At 44.9% G+C, this 25,468-nt stretch overlaps 2 protein-coding genes across 2 annotated transcripts in view; one reads left to right on the top strand and one right to left on the bottom strand.

Moving 5' to 3' along the window:
• SCFD2 (sec1 family domain containing 2) overlaps positions 1-17,736 on the top strand; it is a 202,016-nt gene extending 184,280 nt beyond the window's left edge. Inside the window, exons 6-9 of the mRNA XM_059817814.1 lie at positions 3,424-3,569; positions 7,173-7,307; positions 11,881-12,000; positions 16,073-17,736. Coding sequence (XP_059673797.1) covers positions 3,424-3,569; positions 7,173-7,307; positions 11,881-12,000; positions 16,073-16,165 — 494 coding nt within the window. The 3' untranslated portion in view covers positions 16,166-17,736. The remainder of the gene's footprint in view (positions 1-3,423; positions 3,570-7,172; positions 7,308-11,880; positions 12,001-16,072) is intronic.
• A 1,610-nt stretch (positions 17,737-19,346) lies between these two features.
• RASL11B (RAS like family 11 member B) lies at positions 19,347-23,204 on the bottom strand. Its single transcript, XM_059817831.1, has 4 exons — positions 23,057-23,204; positions 22,917-22,973; positions 21,767-21,843; positions 19,347-20,937 (listed from the first exon to the last, which is right to left on the bottom strand). The coding sequence occupies exons 1-4, from the start codon at positions 23,202-23,204 to the stop codon at positions 20,470-20,472; spliced, it is 750 nt and encodes a 249-aa protein (XP_059673814.1). The 3' UTR covers positions 19,347-20,469.
• Positions 23,205-25,468: the final 2,264 nt, after the last annotated feature.

Genomic DNA, 25,468 nt, shown 5'->3' with positions numbered 1-25,468 from the left:
CTCCAGGCTGGACTGAAACCCATCTCCCCTCTTCGAACCTACTGCAGTGTGACAGGTAGGCAGCAGCCTTCGGAGAACCTGAGATTTTTGTTATTAATCTCAACAATAAGATGTCAAAGAAAACTTCTTTTTTAATAGACATTTTAAAAAAGAAGAACTGGATGTCAGGCTGGAAAAAGAAAGCCATGACTTCCCCAGACGTGATATTTCTTGATCAGAAGTCCCAAGGAAGACACATTTTAGAGAAACCTTTGAAAGTACAGGTCTCTTCCCTCTATCTGTCAGCCTTAAACTGGCACTGGACTGGAGCTTCAACTCCCAGTGCCCACCCTGCTCCAAACTGGGTTCAGCATCGCGCTCTGCTGTGGAGACTGGAAGCACACGTAGACCTCCTGCTCCAGTGCTCCTTGAGATACGCTCCTGTCTGCATGGTTGAACAGGGAGGGTGAGGAGCTGCTGGCACACTGCACGGCGCACCAGGGCTCTTGTTTTGGTTAGGGCGACGGTGAGAAGTGCTGTGGCCTGTTAAACAGATGGTGAGGGTGAATGGTTTCATGGCCTCCTCCAGCCCACAAGTGCGTCAGCACAAGCTGTAAAGCAAAGCCCAAGCTCCAGACAGCATTTCCCTGGCAACGAGGTTCGAATGTTACAGAGGCTGCGCTTCACTGAGAAATTGCTCATGAGAAGATGGACCCAGTAACAAAAAGCAAAGTGGGATGCGCTGGGCCAGGCAAGGTGAGGAGCATCACGGGGGCTTCCAGCCACAAAGCCAGACCGTGTCCACTGGAAACTGCCCTGCACTTCCAGAAGTGGGAGGTGGCAATCTGATTTGAAACCTCTTCATCAAAAGACTCTTGTTAAAATAAAAAGAGAGAGAAAGAGAAGTGATGCCAACAGGAGAAGGAAATAAATATTTCTTTTCATGAGAAAAATAACTGCAGGGCCAAAACAAAAGGCTTTTAAATGGTCCAAGAAAATAAACAAAAAAAAAAAAAAAGAAGAGTGTGCAAAGCAAAGCAAACTTGATGTGATTTTTACCTTGCCTGAACTTGTTGAACATGGGGGACTTGTGTTCGCTAGCGAAAGGAAACATTCCAGAGGTGGCTTGGCCAAAAGCAATGGCTTTTGCTGAGACAGGATTAAAGAGAGGACAAAGAAAATGTAACCACTTACATTAATTCTGAGCTGCTTATCTCCAATGTGGCTAAAACAGAGAAAGCTTGTCTCTCGGAGAGAAGAAAAATATAGCAATACAATAATGAGATATGGCTCTTCGTTTTAATTTTCATTTTCAAAATGCTTTATAAATGTTAGCTATTAAATATGCACAGCCTCTGAGTTGGGAGCTAACAGGGACTGCCCTGTTTTCTCATTCATGTATTTTCCCATGGGCAGGATAAAAGCACACCGACAATACAAGATCTTCTCTGAATATATTGCCTATACTAGTGATAAATATAAACCAAGATTTATCACCTCAGACTTTATCTACCTCATCTGTCCAGGAGGTGTTCAGTTTCACTTTTTTCAGCTGTTGGACGCTGTTCCCTTTGCACATAAGCCAGCACAAGATCACTCGCAGGAGCCAGCTCTCTGATTTCAAGAGCACCAGTGGAGTGGGGTTTGCGTTCAGGGCTTTCACTGACAATACACAGGTTCCTCGGCCAAATGAAAAACTAAGCTTTGGTTAATCAGAGTATCAGAGCATGCAGATCTGGCATATACATGACAACAAAAATATTTCTGTTATTAGAAAAATTAGTCCTTTCAAGAGCTCGGTCCAAAAATATATGAGTGTCTGCCTTAGAATTACAACATGGAACTCACCGAGGCCCAGTTCGTGTTTGCTTCGTTGCTTTGTGTGTTATAATGGCATAAATCTTCAGCAGCTTGGTTTGATGTAGCCCTGCAGAAGTACAGTCATTTTATCTGTTCTGCTGCACCAGCTGGGGATCCAACTTCGAGCCTTTCAACAAATAACATTCAGAAAAATGAAAGCTCAGTGTCTAATCACCGTCTTGTAGGAATCATTTGAGACCTCTACGTGTGTGTATGTGTATATATTATATATATATTCTGCTGTACAGAATGCAAAGATGTAAAAGAGTGATCCAGATTAGCTATTACAAATTCCCTGTAAATTTTGGAAGTACCGCCTTTTTTGTTGTTTCTTTAGTATATAAGGATTCTGTCCTCTGTCAGTTGTAGAGGAAAGTTTGTTCAGAATCCCCCCACCCAAAAATCCAGGCTCCTTCACGACAGGTTTTGGTGTCTGTTTTCAGTGCTGGGCTCCGCTGGTGCAGCACGATGTGAGCCAGCAGCTGCTGGGACCTGCGGGGAGACCCAATCCTCTCAGCAGGATTCTGCACAGACATAAAGGTTTGCCGGTGCAGGGACCAGGGGTGGACACACAAACCACTACAGCAGCATCCCCCGGAGAAGTCACTGACGATAAGCAGGAGTGAGTGTGTGTTTATTCTGTGCTGGATCTTCCGCCACGGGGATGAGGAGTCAAGCGAGAAGAGAGGCGGACAGAGATGTCAAAAGCTGTAGAGTTCTGTTGTCAGGGCAATGCAAACACCAGGTGACCCAGTTATCTCTGACTTGGATAATTCTCATCAGCAGGTCAGCTGAGAAAGCATTTTTCCTACACCTCTGTGCAATGTAGGTCCTGTGGTAAGGGGGATGGAGCCAAGGATAAGAATTTCTCTTCGCCAAGGCACTGCCTGGCTACCTGGAGGGACCTTGTATGTGGTTCTCTAAATGGAGATTGGCCTCAGTGGAAGATAAGCATTATATCTCAACAGAAGTGCTTTGGAAAAGTACATTAAAAGTAGTAACTGTGCCACTTTGAGGGATAAGGACTTTTTTATGATAATACAGCTCTTCCCAATGTGTAGCTATTATTTCCGCTGTATTTAGCGTGGACTTTTCCCATTTTTCTTGTCACAAAGGTAGGAAATGCATTCGGAGTCAGCAGGCTGCCAGCCAGGGCCCAGGTACGGTGCCTGAGGAGCACTTCCCCTCTGCATGGCGAAACATCACCCCGAGGAGACCAGCAAGCCAGCTGGCTCCTTTCCACATGGGGCTCTTCTTCAGGGCCTGCTAGCATGGGATCTTCTGTTTGCTGTGAAGAGCAAAACGTACCCTGTGCCGATGAAATTGCTGTATGATCTAGCTTACAAACATGGTTAGAGAGGTGCTGTTCACTTTTCTTGCTGTCTAGGATTTATGGCTTCTTGCTTAGCTACAGAAACTCGTGCCGTGCTGAGGACATGCTGTCTCGCAGGCCCCTGAGTTTCTGGAATGTAACATGATGAAACCAATTTAAAATTTCCTCCCAGTTACCCTTTTGCTACTGCTTTTATCAAAATACTTGAAAGTTTTTCACTCACTCAGCTCTGTGTTTCTTCATTTCTTTAGGCTGTGACTCGTCACTGAACCTGACATCTCAGAAAGCCATAGATGCAGTGGACAATATCTTTTGGTCTCTCAGGGATATTGCAAGAGCTCGAATGCACATGAAACAGTTTAATTCCGTACATAATCCAGGCAGCAACACCCACCAGGCAAGTGGATCTTTCTTTTCCCTGTTTACGTTATTTCTCTATCATGCTGTCAAAATTACAGCACTAATTTTGCTGATGCGCTAATCCTCTGTGTGTTCTGCCCACGTGGAAGATATTTAAGTATAGATTTTATAATTGACCTAATCATCAAGAACTTCCTCAAGTCCTTCATCCAAACTCAGGCATATCTGTGTCAATGTCAACAAAGAATTGTCTGAGGAAGAAATTAGGGATTTGTTCTGCAGCAGTGTGATATGACATGAATGTCTGTGAAAGGCAGGGCTCTAGGTCAAGACGGTCCTGGACTAAGACCTCTCATGGCATAGCAAAGCAGGATGCATCCATACAGCAGCTATATTCCTGTGTATTTTTTCTCCCATAAGTGCGAGAGGCAGTCCCATTTGTAAATAGGTGAAAAATGCAGCTTTTGTTTCTAAAATATGAACACTTGAACTACGATATTCCTATAGGTCATCAGGACTAATATACAGTGTTTTTCTCTCTCTCCATCTCTCCCAAAGTGTTTTAACTTTTTCAGTTAAAAATAGAGTTTTACAACGGAAAGCACATACAGTGATTTAGAGAGAGATTGTAAAACTTGATTCCAGCCTTGAGCCAGAAAAAAATCCTTCCAAACTCATAGGCATGTAGTTCAAATTAAGCAATACTTTGTAACAACAGGAATCGGGAGTGTTGCAAAATGTCACTGGAAAGCTAAGGTGGAGAAAACCTGTTACTGAAGTCTTCTGGCACTTAGGACCAGTCTGGTGTCTGAAATGGGGAAAATTGTTAAACGTTTAATACAGTTCAGTGGGGGGGCAGTGGGATGATAAAGAAAATACCCTCTAAAAGTTTACTGGAAGTGTAATTGGCATCAGTGTGTTCTTTGGATGTAACCCAGGTGGTTTGCTTAGGGCTAAGTGCTGGAACACAGCAAGGGATGTATTAACACCTTGCAGCCCCCTAATCTGGCTATGCGATAGATTTAATTGCTTGACTAGGACGAACCTTATGCTGAGGGCAGTTCAGGAGATTTAGAGTAGCAGAAATAAGCAGGCAGTACGGGGTTTTTTCCATCATACATACAGCTCTCTACAAATGGACCTCTCTTTTGACTGGCAGGTGGGTTGCATGAGATCAGTTTAGCTCCTCTGAAGAAGTAGTACCCTTCCTGTGGCCATACACATTCCCTGACCAGCTTAGTTACGGGAATAGGTTTAGCCTATAGGTGCTTTTCTGCTTTATCTGTTAGGAGCTGGGAAGCCTCCATTTCTTGTTAAGACTGAAAAAAGGTTTCTATAAATAAATGGGAATTGGATAGTCTCTTAGAAGGACTTTTTGTAGCATTGACATTTATATGTCTTACATAAAATGATGAATGAATGCTTTCATCAGGTTATCAAACGACTCCATGTAGCGACCATGCAAGAGGAGAGTATTTCTTTTGCCTGATATTGTAACTACTGTTCTTTTCCTTCATCTTGATCTCAAGTATATTCCTCCCTTCCTCCGTGCCTCTCTTCCTCTTTCCCTCCTTCCATCCCTCCCTCTTCTTTTCTCGTTCTCTTTCTTTCTCTCTCTTTTCTCTCTCCTTTTCTCCTTATAATCTTGTCTGAGGTATGTCCCATAGCCATTGAGGTTTTTAACAACGGTTTTAAACACAGTTTGTGCCCCGCCAAAATTTAGAGTTGATAAAAGTTTCATTATATGAGTTAGAAATCAATGCAGCTATTGGGGGTTGTATAAAAAATAAAGTAAAACTCCCTAAAAATGTAATAGATGAATTTCAAGTCATAAAATATTTTGAAAATATTTGAAACTATCATAGCTAAAAAAAGGTACGTGATCATAGTATCTGCCTTTTAATATCTGTGTAGCCGAATTGGATCGTTCTGAAGCGCACTGAGTTTTGGTGCTGAAAATTTAGACATGCAAAATCATAGCACATTTTTAACATCTTTTGAGTACATAGTTTTGTCTGAATTCAGATAATATTTTTCCTTTAATTTTGTCCAGTAAGCCTCTCTGTTTAACTGTGATTTGATCTCTACTCCAAAAATACTTCATTCCTAATGTCTTTCTGTTCCTCATCTATGAAGATATTAAACAGATTTTTATACATAGGACTTCATGCCTGCATGTGTGTTTTCAAACAGTTGTTTATTGCGTGACTAGATTTTACACAAACCTTGGCTTGTTCTCCTAAAAGATTCTGCAGCTCATGTCTGCTGTAATTCGCTTTGTTGGCTCAATTAAAAATTATGCATGTGATGTGAGAAGAGCTAGATGAGTTGTATAAATCCTTGTTGACAGGATTGTATTCAAAAACTGTAAGTTTTGTTTCTCACTGTAAAGTGCTGGATGAAAAACATTTCTTTAATTACAGCAGAAAATTTTAGTTCCAAGCCAAGCAGCTTGCTTTTTGTTTTCCATCCCTTTTTATGTTTATCTTGCATGATGTCTCTTGTAGATACCATCTTTACAAAATGAATGATGATACACTTGATTCCCTTAAGAAATCTAGGGGATGATGTATACCTGGGCTAGTCCCAAAGGAAAACAAATGTGCTAATTTGACAGCTGCTAATTTTCTAAGACTGTTGCACTTCCGGAAACGATTGTGGTTCTGTTGCAGTTTAGGCAAAGTTGAAAGCAGCAAACCAAAACATCTGTAAACCAACTAAGGTCGAATTTTCAGTAAAGAGCGTCTTTCCACAAGTCCCTAAAACTTTTATCTTAGAAACTTTTTCAGGATGGCAGAGTGCTTTACACCTTGGTAAGGGAATGTGGAAGTTTCTAGGCTACTGATTCATATTCAGCACAGGTTTGTGGACCCTGAAGGGGATGCAGGGTGGATCCTTTGGAAGTGGATCTTCCAGGATGCTGACCATTTGCACCTTTACAGGTTCCACTCTTCCTGGTCTGTAACTTCTCTGAAGCTCTGACATGCATGGTATCAGTGGGGTTGTTTGGCCTGTTTTTCTCAAGGTTTTCCACAGGAGGAAGTATTGTGTAAAGTGCCCTGGCTGTAGAAGCTGAAGGACTAAGAGGGCCTCCTTAGCTCTGCTCTCCCACCAGGGACAAACAGGCAGGTTGGCCTCTTCCCAGCCCTGCTGATATCCAGGCTTCAGTGCTGACATGACACCTGTGGGAAGGCAGGAGTGGTCAGTAAGCAACCCCTCCGAAAAATCCCTGTTTAAGTGTTTGTACAATCATTGCAAAGGGAATGAGATCTTCTGGGTGCATGATGGGCAACAGAGTGTCATCCCTATTGCTATCCCTTTCTGTACTACCTCCAAAAAGATTCTGGAGAAACTAGAAGCCCCCTTTCTTCCTTGCCTCCCTTTACTCACATAATACACATGGGGCAGAGTAAATGTGTGGCTGTCTTCCTGTCTTTTCAGTTTGATGCTGTGCTGGGGCACCCCATTTGTGGTCAAGGTCACAAAGACCACTGCTGCTTCGATAATTTTTTAACTCTCTGAATGGTTTCCTTTCTAGGATAATTATTTTTGTTACCTTTAATGGAAATAAAACATTTAGAAGAGCAGTTGCACCAAGCCTAAACAGGTTTACTCACAGCACGTTTTTCTTTTTGTGCAGGCTTCTTACAAACCGCTGCTGAAACAGGTAGTGGAAGAGATCTGTAATCCTGATCGACCTGATCCTGTTGATATTGAGCACATGTCATCAGGCCTCACCGACCTCCTTAAAACTGGATTCAGCATGTTCATGAAGGTAAACGAGGCTTCCCAAGCTCATTTGTAAGATTTTCCTGAGGTCATACCATCATATGGCAGTAGCTGATTTTATGTATTTGAGTTTATATTGTTCAGCAGAACTTAAGGGGCCGTTGGGAGAGTTAAATCCTTGCAGGGGGGCTGGGAATAGCTTGAGGCACCGCATTGCAGGTACAGTACAGATGGGGAGGACCTGCTGAACAGGAGGAATGGAGCAGACTGGACACCTAAATAAGGATGATATGTCTGGGAGGAGGCAATGTGGCTTTGCTAAAGGGAAGCCTTACCTCAGACACCCAACAAGCAAATTGATAAGCGAGTGCCAGTTCATATAACCTACCTGGATTTCCAAATGGCATTCCACAAGGCACCTCATCAAAGGATTTTAAGGACACCAAGCAGCCTTGAGATAGGAGGGAAGCATGAACAGACAGGTGTCACAGGGGAGGAAGGTTGTCATGCTCCATATTCAGTGCCTTTTCTATAGCTTGATAAGGTTCAACTTGCAGTGGGGAGGAAGGAAGCCTGTTAGTCAGAAATTGCCTTGTGGATGCTCTTAGCATGTTTTAAGACAGTCTTTCTACAAGAGTTTACTCTGCTTTACAAATTAGTCTATGCTAAGTGTTTGTTAAATGTCTACAGAGATGAACTGTGGAGTAGCTAGCATGCTGTACATTCAGCTCTGTCTTACTGCACATCCTGAGTTCTCCATTGAAGAGTATTATGTAAGAGTATGAAGTATATTATGGCAATATGTACCTGTAAGCACCTGCATCTCTGCCAATAAGAAATGTACCCTACTGTAAGGAATATATAGCAGATGAGCAAGTGAACCTTATGTAGGATGAATATTTCATAGGCATCATCACATACCTCACAAATGTGTCCGTGCTTGCTCATTTCGTTTGTAGCCTGGCTTGTTGGCAAGTGCTCGATAATTATGCTGACCAGCCTGTGTTTCTCACACAAGAGGATCTTCTCCACTTACCGCACCATCAGCACTGTAATTATTTCATGAGCTTCCTTATATTTTTATTTCTTCCTCAATGCCTGAATATAAATGCCAACTCACATGAACATGCTTTGGTAAGTGATGGACTCAGACGTGTTCATCCAGGACAGACTTTTAAAGATACTTCTCACCCAGAAGTTGTTTCTCTGGTGGATGTGTTTGTTTTGAAGCTCAGGGAAGGTGAAGGGAAAAGCCTTCCCTGCCACAAAGATTCCTCTTTTGACTGCCGCTCTGGAACACATGTGGTTTATGATGGTCTGAGCTTGGTATCATTGATGCCAAGTGCCTTGCATGGCAGTTTAGTTTCTGGTGATCAATGTGTTTTCCTTCTTCCAGTTATTCAGCTAAATTAATTGGTTTCTGGTTGGTCACAAATACCAGATGCATTGGTGATGGTGTCCTGGTTGGCAGCGATAGCCCTTGTGGGGCAGTAGGATTCATTTCTGCTGACTTTCCTCAGAGGAAAAGGCTGTGTTTTGTGATCTGCCATGAGAACAAACCTGTTCTCGAACCCTTCCTGCTTCAGTTTTAGAGTTTTATTGACCGCTGTCACCTGGCTTTCCCATCTCCCCCTCTACCCCTCCTCCATGCAGACACGTGCGCCAGCAAAGAGCCCTCTAACCATCCTGAGGAAATGCAGTAGTGGTGGGCTCAGAGCTGGAGAGAAGGCTAATGTCCAGCTGGGATGCTCTGCTAGCACAGGGAACCATTCCTCCTCCTTCCTTCAGGCTCCTTCGCTCGATGTAATGGTTTTTGCTTTTTTCTTGCTTAGTCTTTCTAATGGCCCAAGATAACTGTCCCAATTTTTTTAATGCATGGCTTTTTGAACTGAAAGTGAATTTCACTTGGGGATTTTTGCAAAATTTAGATTTCACAGTAAATGCGATTCAGAGGCCTCAGAAATGTCCCAAACCAACTGAACTTTAGAAGGATCCCAGAAGGATCTCAACGTTTTGTTGCAGTCCGTTTCAGTTCTTCTGTATCACAAAAATCAGCTGTGTTTAGCTACACACAGCCAGTTCCTTCAAAAGAGAGAGCCTTGGGTGGTTGTATTATCAAACAAAAACATCTTGGCAGAAACTTGCATTCTTAACACAGCCAAATATTTTGTACCCAAAGTATTGTCCTCCTTCAAAACACTTGTGCATAGCATAACAAAATTACAGATTCCAAGACCCTTTTCATTGCAATTTTAATTTAATTTAGAGTTTGCATGCCTAATAGTATTTTTAATATGCATTTCTGGAATTTGTGGTTTGAACTTTAGTCTTCTGAAAAATAATAAGTTTTATATAGGCACCATGTGTTTGGATCTAGGTTTATTTTGACTGAAGGAAATGATTTGTCAAGCCATTTTCTCTGTAGTATTACCATGAAAGCTTGTGTTTTCCGATTAATGCTTTTATATTGGATGTCCAATGTTATGCATGCATGTTTCTGATGAGTTTGTTGTCACTAGCAAAGATGTCAATGGTGCCTGTGAACTGTTTCTCTTAGGAAAGAGAGGCTTTATTCAATAGCAAGCTTCCGAAGTTTGAGCTCTTTGCATACGTCTTGGGTCTTTCAGAAGCTTCGTGAGATGGAGTGGAGCTGTTTGCTCTGGCGAGAGGGTTAAGAAGAGCAAAGATCCATGAAAAGGAATAAAACAGTAATTCCTGTATTATCTTGAAGTGCCATAGCAGAGCGTTTTGTCAACTTTTATCTTCACCATCTTTGCGAGCGGTTATTTCTTTAACCTTGTGTCACTGCTTACAGCAATTATGGCATGAAATACTCTAATATTTTAGCAAGTAATAGCTCTAGCTGCCCTGCTTTGTAAGTAAATATTTAGGTCTTACTTAAATTCCTCATGGTGTTTGTAATAGGAATGGACTTTTTTTCATTTGAGGTTGACACTATGTTATATGCAGATGGTAAGAAGTGAGTAGTCTGATGTGGGAAAGTGCGTAGAGAAAGTCTTTGTAAGCTCTGGTGTATCCATTTAGTTGGTCTGTTGGTGTAAATGGAAAATTGCTCAACATCGCACCAGAATTGCAGGACAGCCTGTTTAATTGTAGTATATATGCTATCTGTGCCATCAGTTCAATGAAGATGGCTGCCAAAGTGGGGGCGATTCAGAGAATAAACACCCAGTACACAAATACTCGCTTGCTAATATATCTATCTAAGGCTTATTGTACTAGTTTCAAACTCCCGGGGAGTTGAAGAGCTCCCTGCCTGGGGAGCAGCATTGAACAGGGAGCCCTGTGTAATCAAAGGCCAGCTAGCCTGGAGAGAGAGTGCACCATCCCCGCCCCGTGCTTGCTTCAAAGGGAAGAGTCTCTTCTGAAGGTTGCCAGTCACGAAGCCTGACAGAGCTGCAGGATGAAAAACTGCCCAAAGACTAAATACAGGGCAGCCACAACAAGGAGGAGAAGAAGAGCTGTACCCTCAGGAGCTGGAGCCACAGGGGTCAAAGACAGCTGCCGTGGTGGTGAAAGCAAAGGAACTGTGCTCCGCCCAAACACGGGTTGATGACCACTTTCATTCTGTCGAGTGAATGCTGTCAAAAACCTACGCTTGTGGAGGGAGAGGGGGCGGAGAGTCTAAAAAGGAGCAAATTAAACTGTTCTCATTGACACTTTTCAGAGCCAAACATTTGGAGTGTTTCATACTCAAAGGTGGTGTGACAAGAGCAATTGCACGGGCTCCATTGACATCACTCCCAAAGACTGGAGCAAGACGTTGTCAGGGGAGTGTGTTTTAATCAAGAAAGAAAGAGTTTGCTAGGGAACAGCAAAGTAATCAAGCTTTTAGAGGTGGTTAAGAGAAAACTGATGTAAAGCATCACCTTCACATTTAAAATTAAAACACGGTTTTATAAAGTCTTAACTGAAGTGGAATGTTTGTGCCATTTTAATAATTGGGGGGAAATGAAACAAGTATTCTGTTTGAGCTGAAGTTTCTCTATATTAGTTACACCCCAGTCATAGAAGTATTGAAAACTCTGAAGTGAAACAAGCTGGAAACTGATTTTATACTATAATGAACCTGATTTATTTTCATTGGATGAATTGTAAAGGATTATTCACTGGACTGGTGAAAGCACATTACTCATGATTCTTTCTATTGCTGACCGCAGGCAGGGATTCTAGCACGTTTAGGCTGGACTCCTTGCTTCTACCGGGTAGCTATTTACCCCTCCTTCCTTAAAGCCCTATGCATACGTGTAGCCAAACTGTGCATCCTCCCAAGTACTCTCCTCCCACTCTGGGAAAGGGAGGAAAGAAATGAAGAAGGAATGGAGGGAGAAGCCCTCAGACCTTACGAGAAACTCCTCGAGGTTTCAATGGAAGCCATGAAGACTCCCATTTCCCTGGAAACAGTTCATTAGTTTTAACTGGGCATCATCCCCATTGATTTCCCTCTCAGCTGCTACAGGAACCAGCATTCCATGAATATTTCTTTCTCAGCTTCCTCATTAATCTTCCTCCAGCAGCCCAGCGAGCTGATCACTGGTAGTCCGTAAGTTTGGAGTTGGACTAAGCAACTACAAATAATGCTTTCCTTCATTTTACAGGTGAATCGCCCTCACCCTGGTGATTATCCTCTTCTGATCATCTTTATGATTGGTGGAGTGACAGTCTCCGAGGTCAAGATGGTGAAGGATCTGGTAGCAACACGCAAACCTGGTACCCAGGTAAAAACAGCTCTAAATGTACATTTCCTATCTGAACAAAGACTAAGAAAATTCATTAGATAATGTTCCCTATAGCACCGGTACCAAACCTGCACGAAGCCACAGCCACACGGACAGGAATGGTGTTAGGATTTTGCTGTGAAACATTCTGTAGGCAACAAGTGCTGAGACACCAAGGGTCTGTTTTTCACATGTTAGAGTCAACAATAAAAGTTCAAACTCAGGTTGGAGAGTTTAGAACAGACTGGCATTATTCTGAAGGAGCTTTCATCATGTCTCAATAGATTCATTTATTGGTATTCTTTATAAACAGAAACATTTGCTGTCCAAAAGGCTACAGGCTCTCTGGCAGTGCATCTACAGGACATAGTGCAGGCATGCTCAGGAGAAGCCTGTCAAGGGTCTGAGTACCATCTAGTGACATATCAGTGGTGAGCCTGGTGGTCCGTTGGCATTGCTGAAGAGCAAGATAAATTAGCCTGGATACAGCTGTACGAGTTTCTGGTCTAGGCCAGGTATCTCTGATAGATATCTGACTGCTAGATGCCTTAAGTAGCCTGAAGCAGGTGATACAGAGAAAGCCCCAAGTCTCTGCTGCCCTTGAATGTGCTGTCAGACTCCTGGAAGGAGGATGACTCCCATGGTGAGGCTTCAGTAGCGTCTGTGCAGCTGGTCTTCGCCTCTTCCACTCTCTGGCAGCAGAACTTGACTACAGCAGCTGTCACATGAATGGAGTGGGGAGGGAGAGGAGGAGGATAGATGGGCTGTGGTGGCATCTGAGATGTTAAAAATCATTGTTAACGGTGGAGGAGCGTGTACAAGAGCAATCGGGTATCTGCTGAGTAGTGCAGCTATACAGGGTAATCTAAAAACTGCAAAGAAGTGCTGTGTAACCAGCTGCATCGTAAACATCAGTCTAGTTTCCAGGGTGGCTTGTAAACATCTTGTTTTCAATTCCTATGGAATGCAGTTTGGATTAGTGAGAAATCGCTAGCAAAATGGAGCCAACCAAAGCCTGAGCAGCCCCTGGGTTTGACATGTGTTTTCCACGTTTTAGTTGTCTCTGCAAGGCAGTCTCCAAGCAGTATTTTGTAAGACGGAGTGCCATTTTTAGCAATTTTTTTTAATCTGATAACACATTTCTTCCCAATTAGCCTATTGCTAATCTCCTCTAAACAGCGAATAAAATTCTTTCCCATCTTGAAGGGGGATTGAGTTGTGACACACTGATGGACAAGTTAATCCACACCCAAAATGTATTAATTCACCCTGAAAGATAAGCAGAGGGTTAACACATGAGTTGGTAGAGAACTATGCAGGGAGACTTTTGACTGGCTTTCTGGAGGGACTTGAGGCTTGACAGTGGTGACATGGGATCTGGTGTTGCTTTGCTTTGGCTTAACCCTGGCGGCAGGTCACCCTCTGAGGCAGATTCCTAAAGAATTTTAAGCTTTTACTGCATCTTGCCCTTTGTCCAAATGTGCAGTGTTAGAGGTGAAAGGACTTGGGGGGAGAGGCAGGAGGAGGAAGAGAAAGAAGAAAAGAAGCAGTTATGCAAGTCTCTCTCATAAAAAAAGTTTATGAGTTTGTTGGATTTACCTGGATTTCTGCACTATAGCAGTGAATATGTGCCACCTGTTCAGGATTATTCTCTTTTCAAAAAGCCAGGCATTTGTCTAACTCGAGCCAGTGTTTAACAGAGCTTTTTTGTGGTGTTCGGGCAATCGGGTTCAGGCATCAGGGGAACACTGGCCTCCCAAGTCCCTTCCAGTCAAACAAAGCACTGACATTTATACTAATCATTGGCTCTTGGAGAAATGGAGAGACGTGTGGATGCAAAAATAAAGAATTGAGGAAAGTAACAGAAAAACTGACAGGGCACACTGATTACTTCAGCAGTTGTTTGGAGTTGAGGCAAATGACATTTAAATGTGGAGTAGGAGACACGTGTTTCCATCCACAGAACTGCTCTGTGTCTGAATATGAATGACAAATTTATTTCCCATGGAGGAGCACAAAGGAATACAGCATTTCCTATGCATCATTTGGTTTTGGATGGTGGTCAATAGCTCCCCTAACCTAGTGAGAAGTATCCTACTTTCAAAGGAAGAAATTATCTTTTTTTTTTTTCCACTTTAATCAGGAGAGTAAAAAAAGGGGAAAGAGCATGAGTGGATGTTTCACCTTCCCAACACACACAACCATCTATGTGGTTGTGACTGAGGCATGCAGACAGATAAACCCCTCCAGATGCACCGCCAGATGTTAGCTGCATCCTTCCCTGCCCTCTGCTGAGGGGGAACTGCCCGTTGCAGTGCAGTGGGTCAGGATGGGAGCTCCTGGCTCCTCGACTGCCATCAGCCGGGGTAGCTGTTCAGATGAAGCATCAAAGATAGGCACGCTGTACTGAACAAGGAGAGGGTCTGCAAAGGAGGTACACTGTCCTGAAGAGACCTGCCTGGAGAAGAGGTGGACATTACTTATCTGGGCAATTCCCCCCTTCTCTGTAAAAATAGAAGGAACATATATTCACATTTATCCCCCTTAATGAGCCCTCAGAGGTCTTGGAGGGAAAGGAGGGAAGTCCCACTGTATTTTGCTGCATCCTTTCTCAGACGTTAAAAGTTGCAGCTCTCATTTTTTTCTCTAGGCTTGCTATTAGTTGCACAGATCCCCTCAGGGTTCAGTGGTGGGACTCCAAGAAAAAATTGCTTTTATCTGGCAGTGGCTATTGTTGATGTTTGGCTTGTACACCCAAAAAACTTCGGTAACGTGTCCCCTCGTGTTTTTCAGAATTAAGCTGCATGATAACAGGATGAGCACATACTGTGCTATAGTCTGATTCTCACGTAACATAAGTAAGACAGTGTCAGCCTTTGGCATCTGCAAATTGCTGAGAGTTTTTCATCCATAGGAAGGAAAAGAGATAATCAGTGTCAGTTTGCCGCAGATTGTGTGGGAGGACAAGGGGAGAAGTGAGGGGGAGACTATCATCAGAACAGAAGGGATCTGTAGTAACTTCACTCCAGATTCCTTTCATTATTTGAAGTGAAAAGATGAAAGAAAGAACAACAAAAAATGTTGAAATGCAGCACTACTGCACATTTAAGCCGTGCGATGAAGAGCACAAGCGGTTTGATAGCTACTGCAGGAAATGGACACACAGACATTCTCTGTTGTCGATGCTTGTGCTTCTCCTCGGATTTGCACTGAAGAATCAAATTCATGTTCAAGTGGGCTAGTAAGATAAATCTGCCCCCACCTGCCTGCCTGCAGTCCTGACCTTACAAACACTACTGAACTTGGGGCTTTGTAAGTCCTACAACTTTGACCCTGAGTCAGCTCCACGCAGCAAGCGCATATGCGCTTGCTCCTTGCTGGTAGCTTTGCCCTGCAGAGAAGCCTTCATGCTAGGCACCTGCATAGTGGTTTTCACTTAAGAAAAACAGATACCTGCATCTAGCAGGGTGTGTATCATGGCTGTAGTGAGCAACGGTTTCATTCATCAGACCTGTCTTGGATTAAAAATTTGAACAAACAAAAGTGATAGCATCCCGACAGTGCTCAAGGTTGAGCCTTGGTCCTGCTGTGCAGAACAGCCTGTGCCTGGCCTGAAGAGACAGTTCTGAACAGGGACTGTAGCTCCCTGCAGCAGGCCGGCAGCACTTCTGCGGTGCTCACCTTACCTTCCACTGAGAGGAAACAGCCATCAGTCAAAACTGTGCTAGAGGAGAGGAAACCCCTGCTTCATCAGCTGGTGCCTTGCAGTAAACACAACGGCAGTCACAACAAATCACCGGGTAAGATGTGGGCAGAAATGAGTCAAAGCACACATTCATTAAGAGAACAATGCTAACAGTCGTTATGCTCCTTACGGGGATTTAACTGCAGTTATTAGCAAGCAGACAGTTTCACTGGGCAAGTTGTATTGCCCTGTTAGTAAACACCAGAAACACACAGCTTGTCTAGTGCGAGGTGAAACAAACAGTTCATATCTGTGGCTCATTAGTACTGTGATCAATCTCTGTGCCCTTCATTTTGACCTGTTGTTTCTTCTCCCCCTTCCTTTCAGGTAATCGTGCTCTCCTCGGCACTCCTGACACCATGTAGTGCTATTGAGTTGTTGTTTGCCACAGACCGTCTCCAGCCTGACACCGATATCTGACAAGGGAGGATCTGTGGAGAAGACGAGTGAGTGCCTTGGCTGGAAACGTCAAATCCCTGGTCTGTCACTCTTCCCAAAAGCCTTCCAAAAAAATGACATGTCCCCTGCTGCAGTCATGGCTCCAATTGAACCAGGGTGAAGCAGCTGGGTATCCGGCTGCAGGGGAACATATGCAGCTCACAGGCAGCTCTTCAAAATGGTCCAGTTGTTCAGCAACAACTCCCTCCTCCTTACCAGTAACACCGTGCAGTGCTGAATCACCCCAGCCCTGCTCTGTGCAGCAAGGATGATCACTTGTAATAATCCCCTAGAAAAGGAGCAGCTGAGGACCAAGTGATGCTGAATTTGCAGTCCCCAAGCAGGACCTTTTTCTTGGAGTATTCCTGATGGTCTCGCTGGGGTTGCTTCTGGTGGGAAATGCTGCTGAGGGAGTGAAAGGCTAGCAAAATCCCCCCTCTCTGTCGTGTTACCTTGAAAAACACATGTGCCTTATACAGCATTAACCGCCTCCTCTCTTACTTCGTCCCTCACCCCAGAGAGGTGACAGGGCGCAGCCCTGATTTAGCCAGCAGAGCAGCTCCCAGTCCGGTGATGCTTTCCCAGTGGGACTGGTAGAGGCAGAGAAGCAGAGAGCCAGACTCAAGTGCTGGGTTACGTGGTTGCTTCTGGCTCAGCTTCCCATTTCCTGCTCTAGTTTCTCCACCCACAGTCCAGGGAGAAAAGACTGTTTCTGATGGCACACTTCTCTGTAGGTTTACGCAGGAGGCCATATGGGCTGTGATGGTTTGATGATAGCCCTGGAAGAATCCTCCCCTCACATGCATTTAAAAAAGAAAAAGAGAAAAAAAAAAGAGCACGATCCCATTTTCAAGAGGCCACAGCAACAGATTATTTCTTGAGCTAGATTTCTGAACAGCATGATTAGAGAACAGCTTTTATTTTTAATTCATGATCGTGAAAGAGCCGCTATCAAATTCAGTTAAGTAATTTTTCCTTATAAAACTTTGATACAATCTGTGATAAAAAAGCAGCAGCCAATAGAGATTGTGAAGGCGTATAGCACCAAGACTTCCGAATCGCAACATAAAATGGTGGAGCTCTAAAGCTGCATCCTCTTGCTATACCCAAAGGATGCTGAGACTACAGCTTACACTGAGATGAGAATGTGAAATTATAAGTGACATTCACTCTATCATAGCATTCATTATTATGCCAAAGGAATAGATTAAATGGGAAGTAGCTTTTTAACCTTTGTTCACTAGCTAGTCCAAGTTCTCTTAAATGTTTATAATGGTCTTCAGAAAAGAGTGCATTGTGATTTAAATTCACTTTTGAGTGGCTGGAAGGAAACAATAGATAGATTATAAAGCATGGACAATGTTGCTTCTATGAAAGAGAGATTTATAAGAATTACTATAGAATGGAACTTTGTGCTATAAAAAATGAGAAATATTATGAGATTGCAATGTTAAAAGCTCAAGAAATAGTTTGAACAGAGCAACTAGAAAGCAAATAGCCAGTCTCTTGGTTTCTTTTCTGTCCTTCTGTACTGTTTAATCTTAGAATATGGATGTTTTGTAAATTCTGTAATCAATAAAGCAATGCTCTTACAATGCTGAACCTCATCCCTCTTCTCCTTCTCTCCTAGTACATAGGGCTACGCATGTCAGGACTGTGTATTCCTGACACCCATTTGTCTTTTGCACTATTTGTTACTCCTAAGAACCTAGACTTTCTGTCTTGGGAGGTGTCCTAGAGGGGTTTCCACACTCTGCTGGTAGCAGAAAGGCTGTCCTGCATCCAGTGGCCATTGCTGGCCAGTGAGTTCAGGTACTCACACCTCTGAGATGCTGCCGCTTTCCTGAGATGATGGAAGCTGGCAGTTGTGGTCTTCCTCCCTCACCTGTCTTTCATCAGATGCTCTCAGGTCTCTGACTTGGCCATCTGAGGACATATTATATAGGATAATGAGAAGGGGGTGAGGTGAAGCAGACACTGGTGCTCTTGCACTTCCTACAGGTCAAGCAGCTCCTCTTACTGAGGCAGAGACTTGTTTTCCAAGTCATCATCCTCTCCGATGACACACACCCTTTGGAGGAATCTTTTCAGCCCGTGGGGCCACAGCTGTGGCAATGGATGCTGGGACTCAGCCACCATCTCATACTCAATAATTGAAGAGGTGAAAGGAGATGGTCACAAGAGCCTGCTCCTCTTCTAGACCAAGACTGGAGTGGAGCCTTTTCAGTGACCTGAGTGTAATAGTTGGCTCCTTGTTTGTAGGAAGTAGGTTTAGTAGCTACACGTAGCCTGTGCTTGGGGAAAAGGCCAGGGGGATGGCAGGCCTCCTGCCAGTTGCATGTGAGCAGGAACAGCGCAGACAAGACTTTGATTGGGCAGGTACAGGACCACAGCAAGGAGTCTCTAAGCCTTCTGCGTGTGACACTAAGCAACACTCAAAAGGTATGAGGAAGAGAAAACACAGGGCCATCCTTGGCAAATGGATTTACTACTATATTAATAAGCCAAGTAGTATTTGGTAATAAGCTCAGACTGGGTGGTCAAGCTCAATTTTGTTCATAAATCTAGTCCTAAGCCACTTGGCTAGTAGCTTAGTCAGAAGGAGTATCATCAGCAGGACCTCGTCAGGGGTTTCCCTACACCAGGTATTACTGCTGCATGCTAACCAGGTAAAGCTGCGCAGCAGTCACCCTAGGCCCAGCACAAACATCCTCCTCAGGAAGGCTCTCAGTAAAGGTACTTTAAGCATGAATAAAATGATTGAAGACTTGTAGTAATTTGATTAAGTTCTTCAGTGTCATGTAACTTAAAAGACTTAGCATTCTTCCAGAGTCTGACCTACCTTACATCATTCTTTTCTTACTGGAGCTTTTTTTTTTTTTTTGACAAGGGCAGATAAAGAACCCCATTTTAATTTGAAAGGTCTCTGCCTTTTTAAGTTCCTCTCCTAAAAGAATTTCTTAAAAGGAAGTTGTAAAGCAGTTGCGAGAGCACCCCCCTGCAGTTTATGCTAATAAAGCAACAGTATAGGCAGGAAAAGCCTTCTGACTGTTTCTGCCATGTATGTTAACTACCTTGAGAAAACTATTACTTTGTCTCAACATTTCACTGGTTATTGCCCATTGTTTCTCACCCATGAAGAGCACACAAGAAAGCACGCAATTCAAAAATTTAATGATGTTGAACCAGGCAGTAAGAATGAAAAGTCCACTCCCTACAAGGAGTAACTGTACACAAAATAAATAAGTTACAGTTTAAACAAAAGCACAACTGGCTTTTTAAAGTGCATGTATATAAGGCCTTTAGCCTGTGAACCCCATTGGCTCAATGTAAAAAAATTACATAGTCTGCCACATGTGTTTAAGGATGAACAGGGACTGGCTCAGCTCAGAACAAACCACCAGCTTCATTGCCTAGAGCCAGCTGTGCTTCACAGCGAGCTGAATTACAGCCACATTCCTTCTGTGCCTATTGCATGCAGAGGGAAGTGTCTTGCACTGGCAGCTGTAATGGACTATCACTCCAACTCCATGCTCATTCCTCAAGCGCTCCATGCTGGATCATTTAGTCTGTAGAGTATTTTTTTCAGACAGTAAAAAAATCCACAAGTGATTTGTAACTAGATATGTTTACACCCTGTGGACAATAGTTTCACATACAAGGAGTCTGGTCAAGTTGTCACAATAACATAGCTAGTAAAAAAATAAAGGACCATTGTTTACAGTCTTGACACCCAGTCTTGTCCACTTATTTTTACAGAATTATTTCATGTTTACTTATTGTTTTGAAATACATGGGAAATAAACAGTTCTACTGTGCAATAAGATTAAACCAATCCATCATGCTGTCCTTCATCCAAGTGAAAACAAGACTCAAGTGGTTACTTCTGAACAGTGAACTGCAGTTCAGGGTGTTTCCCTGCTCAAGTACGAGAAGTTGAGAGTTACAGCTAAAAGGTTGTTTCTGCACATGTGTTAGTCAAATCTGTCCCATTGGAGAAAAGGCAAATTGAAGGCTTGTTTCATTTACTGGAAAGTTCCTTTTCCAAATGAAAATACTTGTTCTACAAGTCACATCCTAGAACCATTTCAAGAGTTTTTGGGTTTTTTCATTTTCCAATGATGTGCCACTGTTCCTTTTTTAAGCAACTGCTTGTTTCTACAGCCATGCAGAAGGCTACCTGAACCATCCTTCTTCCACAATGCCTTGGACTCTTGATGTGCCAGTGTTAAACACCCCAGGTTTCAATCTCAGGCTAAATGTTGGGAAGATCAACAGCTCTGCTGTCAAACAGAAGTGACAGTCCTCACTTTGGCAGACAAAGCTTGCTTAAACCTTCTCTTCAGATCCTGCATGTTGGGTGATTTTGGCCGTGGAATAAGAGAGGTCCTCCTCCTCTCAGGGGTGCTGGTTGTTTGCTGTTTACTGACTTCTTTACAGAGGAGATGGAAGGCATTGAAGACATCATTATAGTTTTCACTGACTGATACTTCATAGAAAGTACAGCCCAGCATGTTGGCCAGCTGAAGTCCATGCTGAGGCTCCACCTCTTTGATATGCAAGAGATCAGCTTTGTTTGCTACGATGACAACAGGTACTGCGTTTCCTGGATGCAACTGTCTAACATGATGGTAAAGGTGACTGAGTAGTTCATAGCTTTTATAGTCTGTGATGGAGAAGACAATCACCAGGGCATCTGCCCAGCGAATGCATCTGTTCAGCTGCTCATTACAATCCAGACTGTGTTCATGGATCTGAAAAATGAATGGTCTCAAATTAGATAGCTGAAGTCATAAAAGATTAAAGGAACCTGTCTTTAAGAGTCTGTAAAGCTACATAGCATTTTACAGCTTCAGACATAGTATTTGCATTTCACATTTAAGTACAAACTTAATCTGAGCACGGCGAATAAATGCATGTTGATTCAGCTGCAAAAAGCTGGAATTTAACACTGGAGTTTGCTATACTCAAATGGAAAATTGACCTGAGTAGTTCTGCATCCAGAGAAAGACTTTGTAGTTCCACAGAATGGGAAATTAACTGGCTAGACAGTAAGTCTGGGGAAGCAAAGATATGAGCTGGAAGCATTTAGACCTGGAGTGTTGCCCAGTTCAAAAAGGCAACAATCCAGCATTACTCAGGTCTATACATCCAAAACTTTAGCTTGTGACACACTAATGAGCACAGCCACAATATAGCAGACTTCGCTTTCTATCATACACATTTATGAAGCTCATTGGGCAGCGGTCATGACATTTTCTTCCACATGTACCTTATTTGCACAGAATTGTTTCTGGTTTTATGTCTAATGTTCCCAATATACAGGAACAAGACACTTAAGTAATTCAGCCACTCAAAAGTAATGGGCCTCCAATGTACAAATGATTCATCAGAACAGTGAGTTGCGTTTACTACAGGCACGCAACACATCTGGCTTCACCGGTTATAACAGAAGTTACCACCTCTCCCACACGGAACACCAAACTCTGAAATGGACCCTAACAAGATGCTGCACACGGAGGGACACATGCACACACAAATTTACAGCTGCTTTGGTGAACTGCATGCCTGCATCTGGCTCACCTGAACTCCTGGCGTATCTTGCACTTGAATAGCCAACATCTCTCCATCTATCTGGATGTGCCTGCTGTAGAGATTACCTGACAAGAACACCAACAGGTTTACATGTACAGCCACCACTCCACACACGGAGAAACGTTGCTTCTGCTGCCCATTAGTTGTGCAAGAAAAGTGGTATCACTGTTTATGAAGTGAGGGACCAGAGTTAAGTTTTTTGCATGTGACAACCTATAAATTTATGACTTTACTGGAAGCCTGAAATGTCATCTTGCATTGGCATATTTTGAAGCTTGGCATTTAATATTGTGCAGCTTGGAACTTAATCACTTAAAGACTGTCTTAGCTTAGTTGATAAAGGTAAGGGTGCAAAATAACCAGCTATTATAGAAAGGCAGTTTGTTTGTCAGTATTTCTACTCTTCCGCAAACCATTTTTCTGAAGAGCTCCGCTAGCTGACCTATTTGTTGGGTTTTTCATCTGTTTGGCTTTTTCAAGTCACTTCCTCAACAGAATGCTGTGTATTTTACATTCATATTAGCTTAGACGTCCCACCATACTACACAACATCAGCTCTTCGCTTTCCCCATTAAGCTGGCACTGTCTAGATCATGTAACTGCTGGCATTCAGTTTGCAAAGGGTAATATTAGATTAGATTTACAGAATGTTTTCTTGGTCTAGCTAAAAGCCTTCTTCAGAGGGGGCCATTTTCCCCACACAACGTAAATCCTGCTAGAGAACAGAGAGGCAGCGACACAGCACCAGCGAAGCTGTGCTGGTGGAGGGCGTGCCGGCGGTGACCGCTGGGCACCTCCCCGAGGGCTGCCGGAGCGGCACGGGGGACGAGCCTTAAGCGAGCTGCCCGCCTTGCAACGCCTCGGGGGGCGATGGGGAAAAGAGACCTGTGAGAGGCACCTATAGCCCCGTCTGTAGGTTCTCGCCTTTGCACGGGGACCTGGCTCAGCGCTGGGTTTGGCACACTTACTCCCAGGGCTGGCGCACCGCCGCTCTCCAGCCCGGGCACCCCCGGTGGAGAAGGCCGCCGGCGGGGCCGGGCCCCGCTCTCCCCTCCCCCGCCGCCCTCACCTGGCGGCAACCGCCCCGCCGAGGGCCCGATCTCCAAGCCCGGCGGGAAGAAAGCCGCCGCTCGCCTACCTGCGTTCCTCTCGTAGTCGCCGATGAACCGCCGGGTGAGGAACCGCACCACCAGCGCTGCGGGCAGACACAGACAGGCAACCGTTAGCCGCGCTCCGCCGCCCCGCGCCGCCCGCACGGCCCCGCCGCCCCCCCCTCACCTGTCTTGCCCACGCCGCTGCCCCCCACCACCGCGATCTTGACGAGGCGGGGCCGGGCGGCGGCGGCGGCAGCAGCAGCGGCGGCGGGGCAGCCCTCCCCGCCGGGCGCGCACTCGGCGATGGTGCACATGCTCTGCGTCAGGCGCATCGCCGCTCCGCCGCCCCGCGCGCCCACCAGCGCCGCCGCCGCCGCTCCCCCGGCGCTTTTCTCGCCCCCGCCCCCGCCCCAAGCCCCGCCCCCGCCCCCGGCGGCCACTCAGCGTGCCCGGCCGCTGGCACGCCCCGCCCCAAGCCCCGCCCCGCCGGGCAGAGCCGAGCGGCTGCGCGGGGCGCGGGAGGGCGGCGCGGGCGGCGGGGAGCACGCGGCCCCGTTAGGGGCGGAGGGGGCCCGGGCGGCCCGTGCGCAGGGCGGTGAAGGCTGTCAGGAATGAGGTGTTTCTGGGCATGACGAGAAGCCTGGAAACAGGCGGGGCGCGGTGGGGGGGGTGGCGGGTGGGAGAGAGAGAGCGTGAGCTCCACAGCCCTCAGGTGTCAAACACCTCCGGCACTCACCGGCAACCCACCGAGCCTTCCCCAAGACCCCAGCGCGGGGGTCACGTCCCGGCGTCCCGCCAGGTTGACTGCGACGGACAGACCGTGGTACAAAGGCTCGGTCATCTGCCTGGTGTTCACCCTGCCGGGGTACCTCACCCCTGCTTCCCCGTAGGGGCGGGTGTCGGTCAGCGTACACCCCCAGTCCCACACCTCCGTCCACCTCCGGAAAGCTTTCCCGTCCCTCCCAGCCCTGCCCTGGACAAGCGCTTTGGAATAACCACCCAGAGCAGGAGCCGGCTGAAGTCAGGACGGCGGCAACTGCGGAGAAAGGAATGGAAACCAAGGGACGAGGCTGGGACAGGTCTGTGCCCTCTCCGTTGGTTGTCATACACAGAGAGATGAAAAAAATGGGGTAAAACATGGATATGACGATGGCTAAAAAACCATCAGAAGATGATGGCAAGGGAGGAGAAATATAAATGAGCAGTGGGTGGGAAACAGAGGACTGTACCGGCCTGGGAAGAGGTCAGTGTCAAGCACTGGAAACCCTTGCCAGCATAAGCAAGGAGCCCGAGCAGCAAAATGGAGGCATAAGACCTGCCCAGTCATGAAACAGAGCTTGCTAGGAGAGAGGTAACAGAGCAGAATAAAATCGCTCTCCCGTGCCCCGGAAAGACAGACCTCGTAGTAAAGGCCACTGGGTAACACTGAAGGCTAATCGCGCAAAAACAAGGAACAGACCCGAAGCGTTTGGCTCAAAACCACAGCAGGGAAAGTCTTAAAAGAGTGTCACGGGTAGAACCAGGAGCCTGATGGTGACGGTGGCCAACGACGGTCACCGTCACAGCAAACACACGTTTGTGCAGAGCCTTCTATAAGCTCCAAAGCTACGTTTGCATATGGAAAAAGATACCTGGAATATAATGAAACAAATTGCTGCTCCGGCAGTAGCTGCTGGTTTCCCAGATATAAAGGTGAGAGTAGACGCTATGAATGATGCCTGGGGCTGAGCAGTGCTGGGTACAACAGAGAAACAGCTCTCTTGAGGTGATGGCGGTTTAGCTCTGTAAGTAGTGAGTATGTTGTAAGACTGCTAAAGTCATAGGGGAAAAAATCATTTGATAGATGCAGTTTAAAATAAATACATGGGTAAAACATAGATTTATAAAAAGGCATTCTAAGTGAAAAGGGGAAAGAGCAAGAGAACTAATTAGAAAAAATCAACAAGGCTAAAGCACTCAAGGACTTGAATACAAAAGAAAGACTGGATTTCTTTACACCAGAGCAGCAGAAATGATCTGGCCATTGTATCTTAATCAAAGGGGAAGGGTTTCACAGAAGATTTCCTGGCAGCTTGGTAACTACGGTCACTGGAAACAGAAAACCGGCAGGTAACAGCGAGGAGGATCACTCTCCTAAGAAATTTTTGTCTTCAAGGTGAGGACATACAGAAGGTAAATAATGGCAGCTAGAAGCAGTTCCTGCAACCAGGGAAAAAGAAACAGGGCTGTCATGCAGTGAGAGTGGCATACAGATTGAAGGAAGTCTGACAATATTTCCAAAACCAAAAAGCGTTTTTACTCCATTTTTAATAAAGATGATTATGTGAAAGACGGGAGCAGAAGGAGGATGAGTAATGGGAGGAAAGTCACCGGTAATTACTGCAGTGGGGAAAAACAAATGATCTCGTCCAGAGTGCAGACAGGCCAAGTATGTGGAGACGAGTGTGGAAGGAGCAAGCAGTTTTACTGTAGTGCTCAAATCATTCTGGAATACTTGCATTAAATAAAGGAAAGGAAACAATTCACAATAATTTGGACAAATTTTGAAGGAAAGAATAATTAAAGATATGGGAATAAATGGGATAAAATCCAGCAT

Source organism: Gavia stellata, chromosome 5, assembly GCF_030936135.1.
Source record: "Gavia stellata isolate bGavSte3 chromosome 5, bGavSte3.hap2, whole genome shotgun sequence".
NCBI classification, from domain to species: Eukaryota; Metazoa; Chordata; class Aves; order Gaviiformes; family Gaviidae; genus Gavia; species Gavia stellata.
This window is presented reverse-complemented; position numbering and strand designations above follow the sequence as displayed.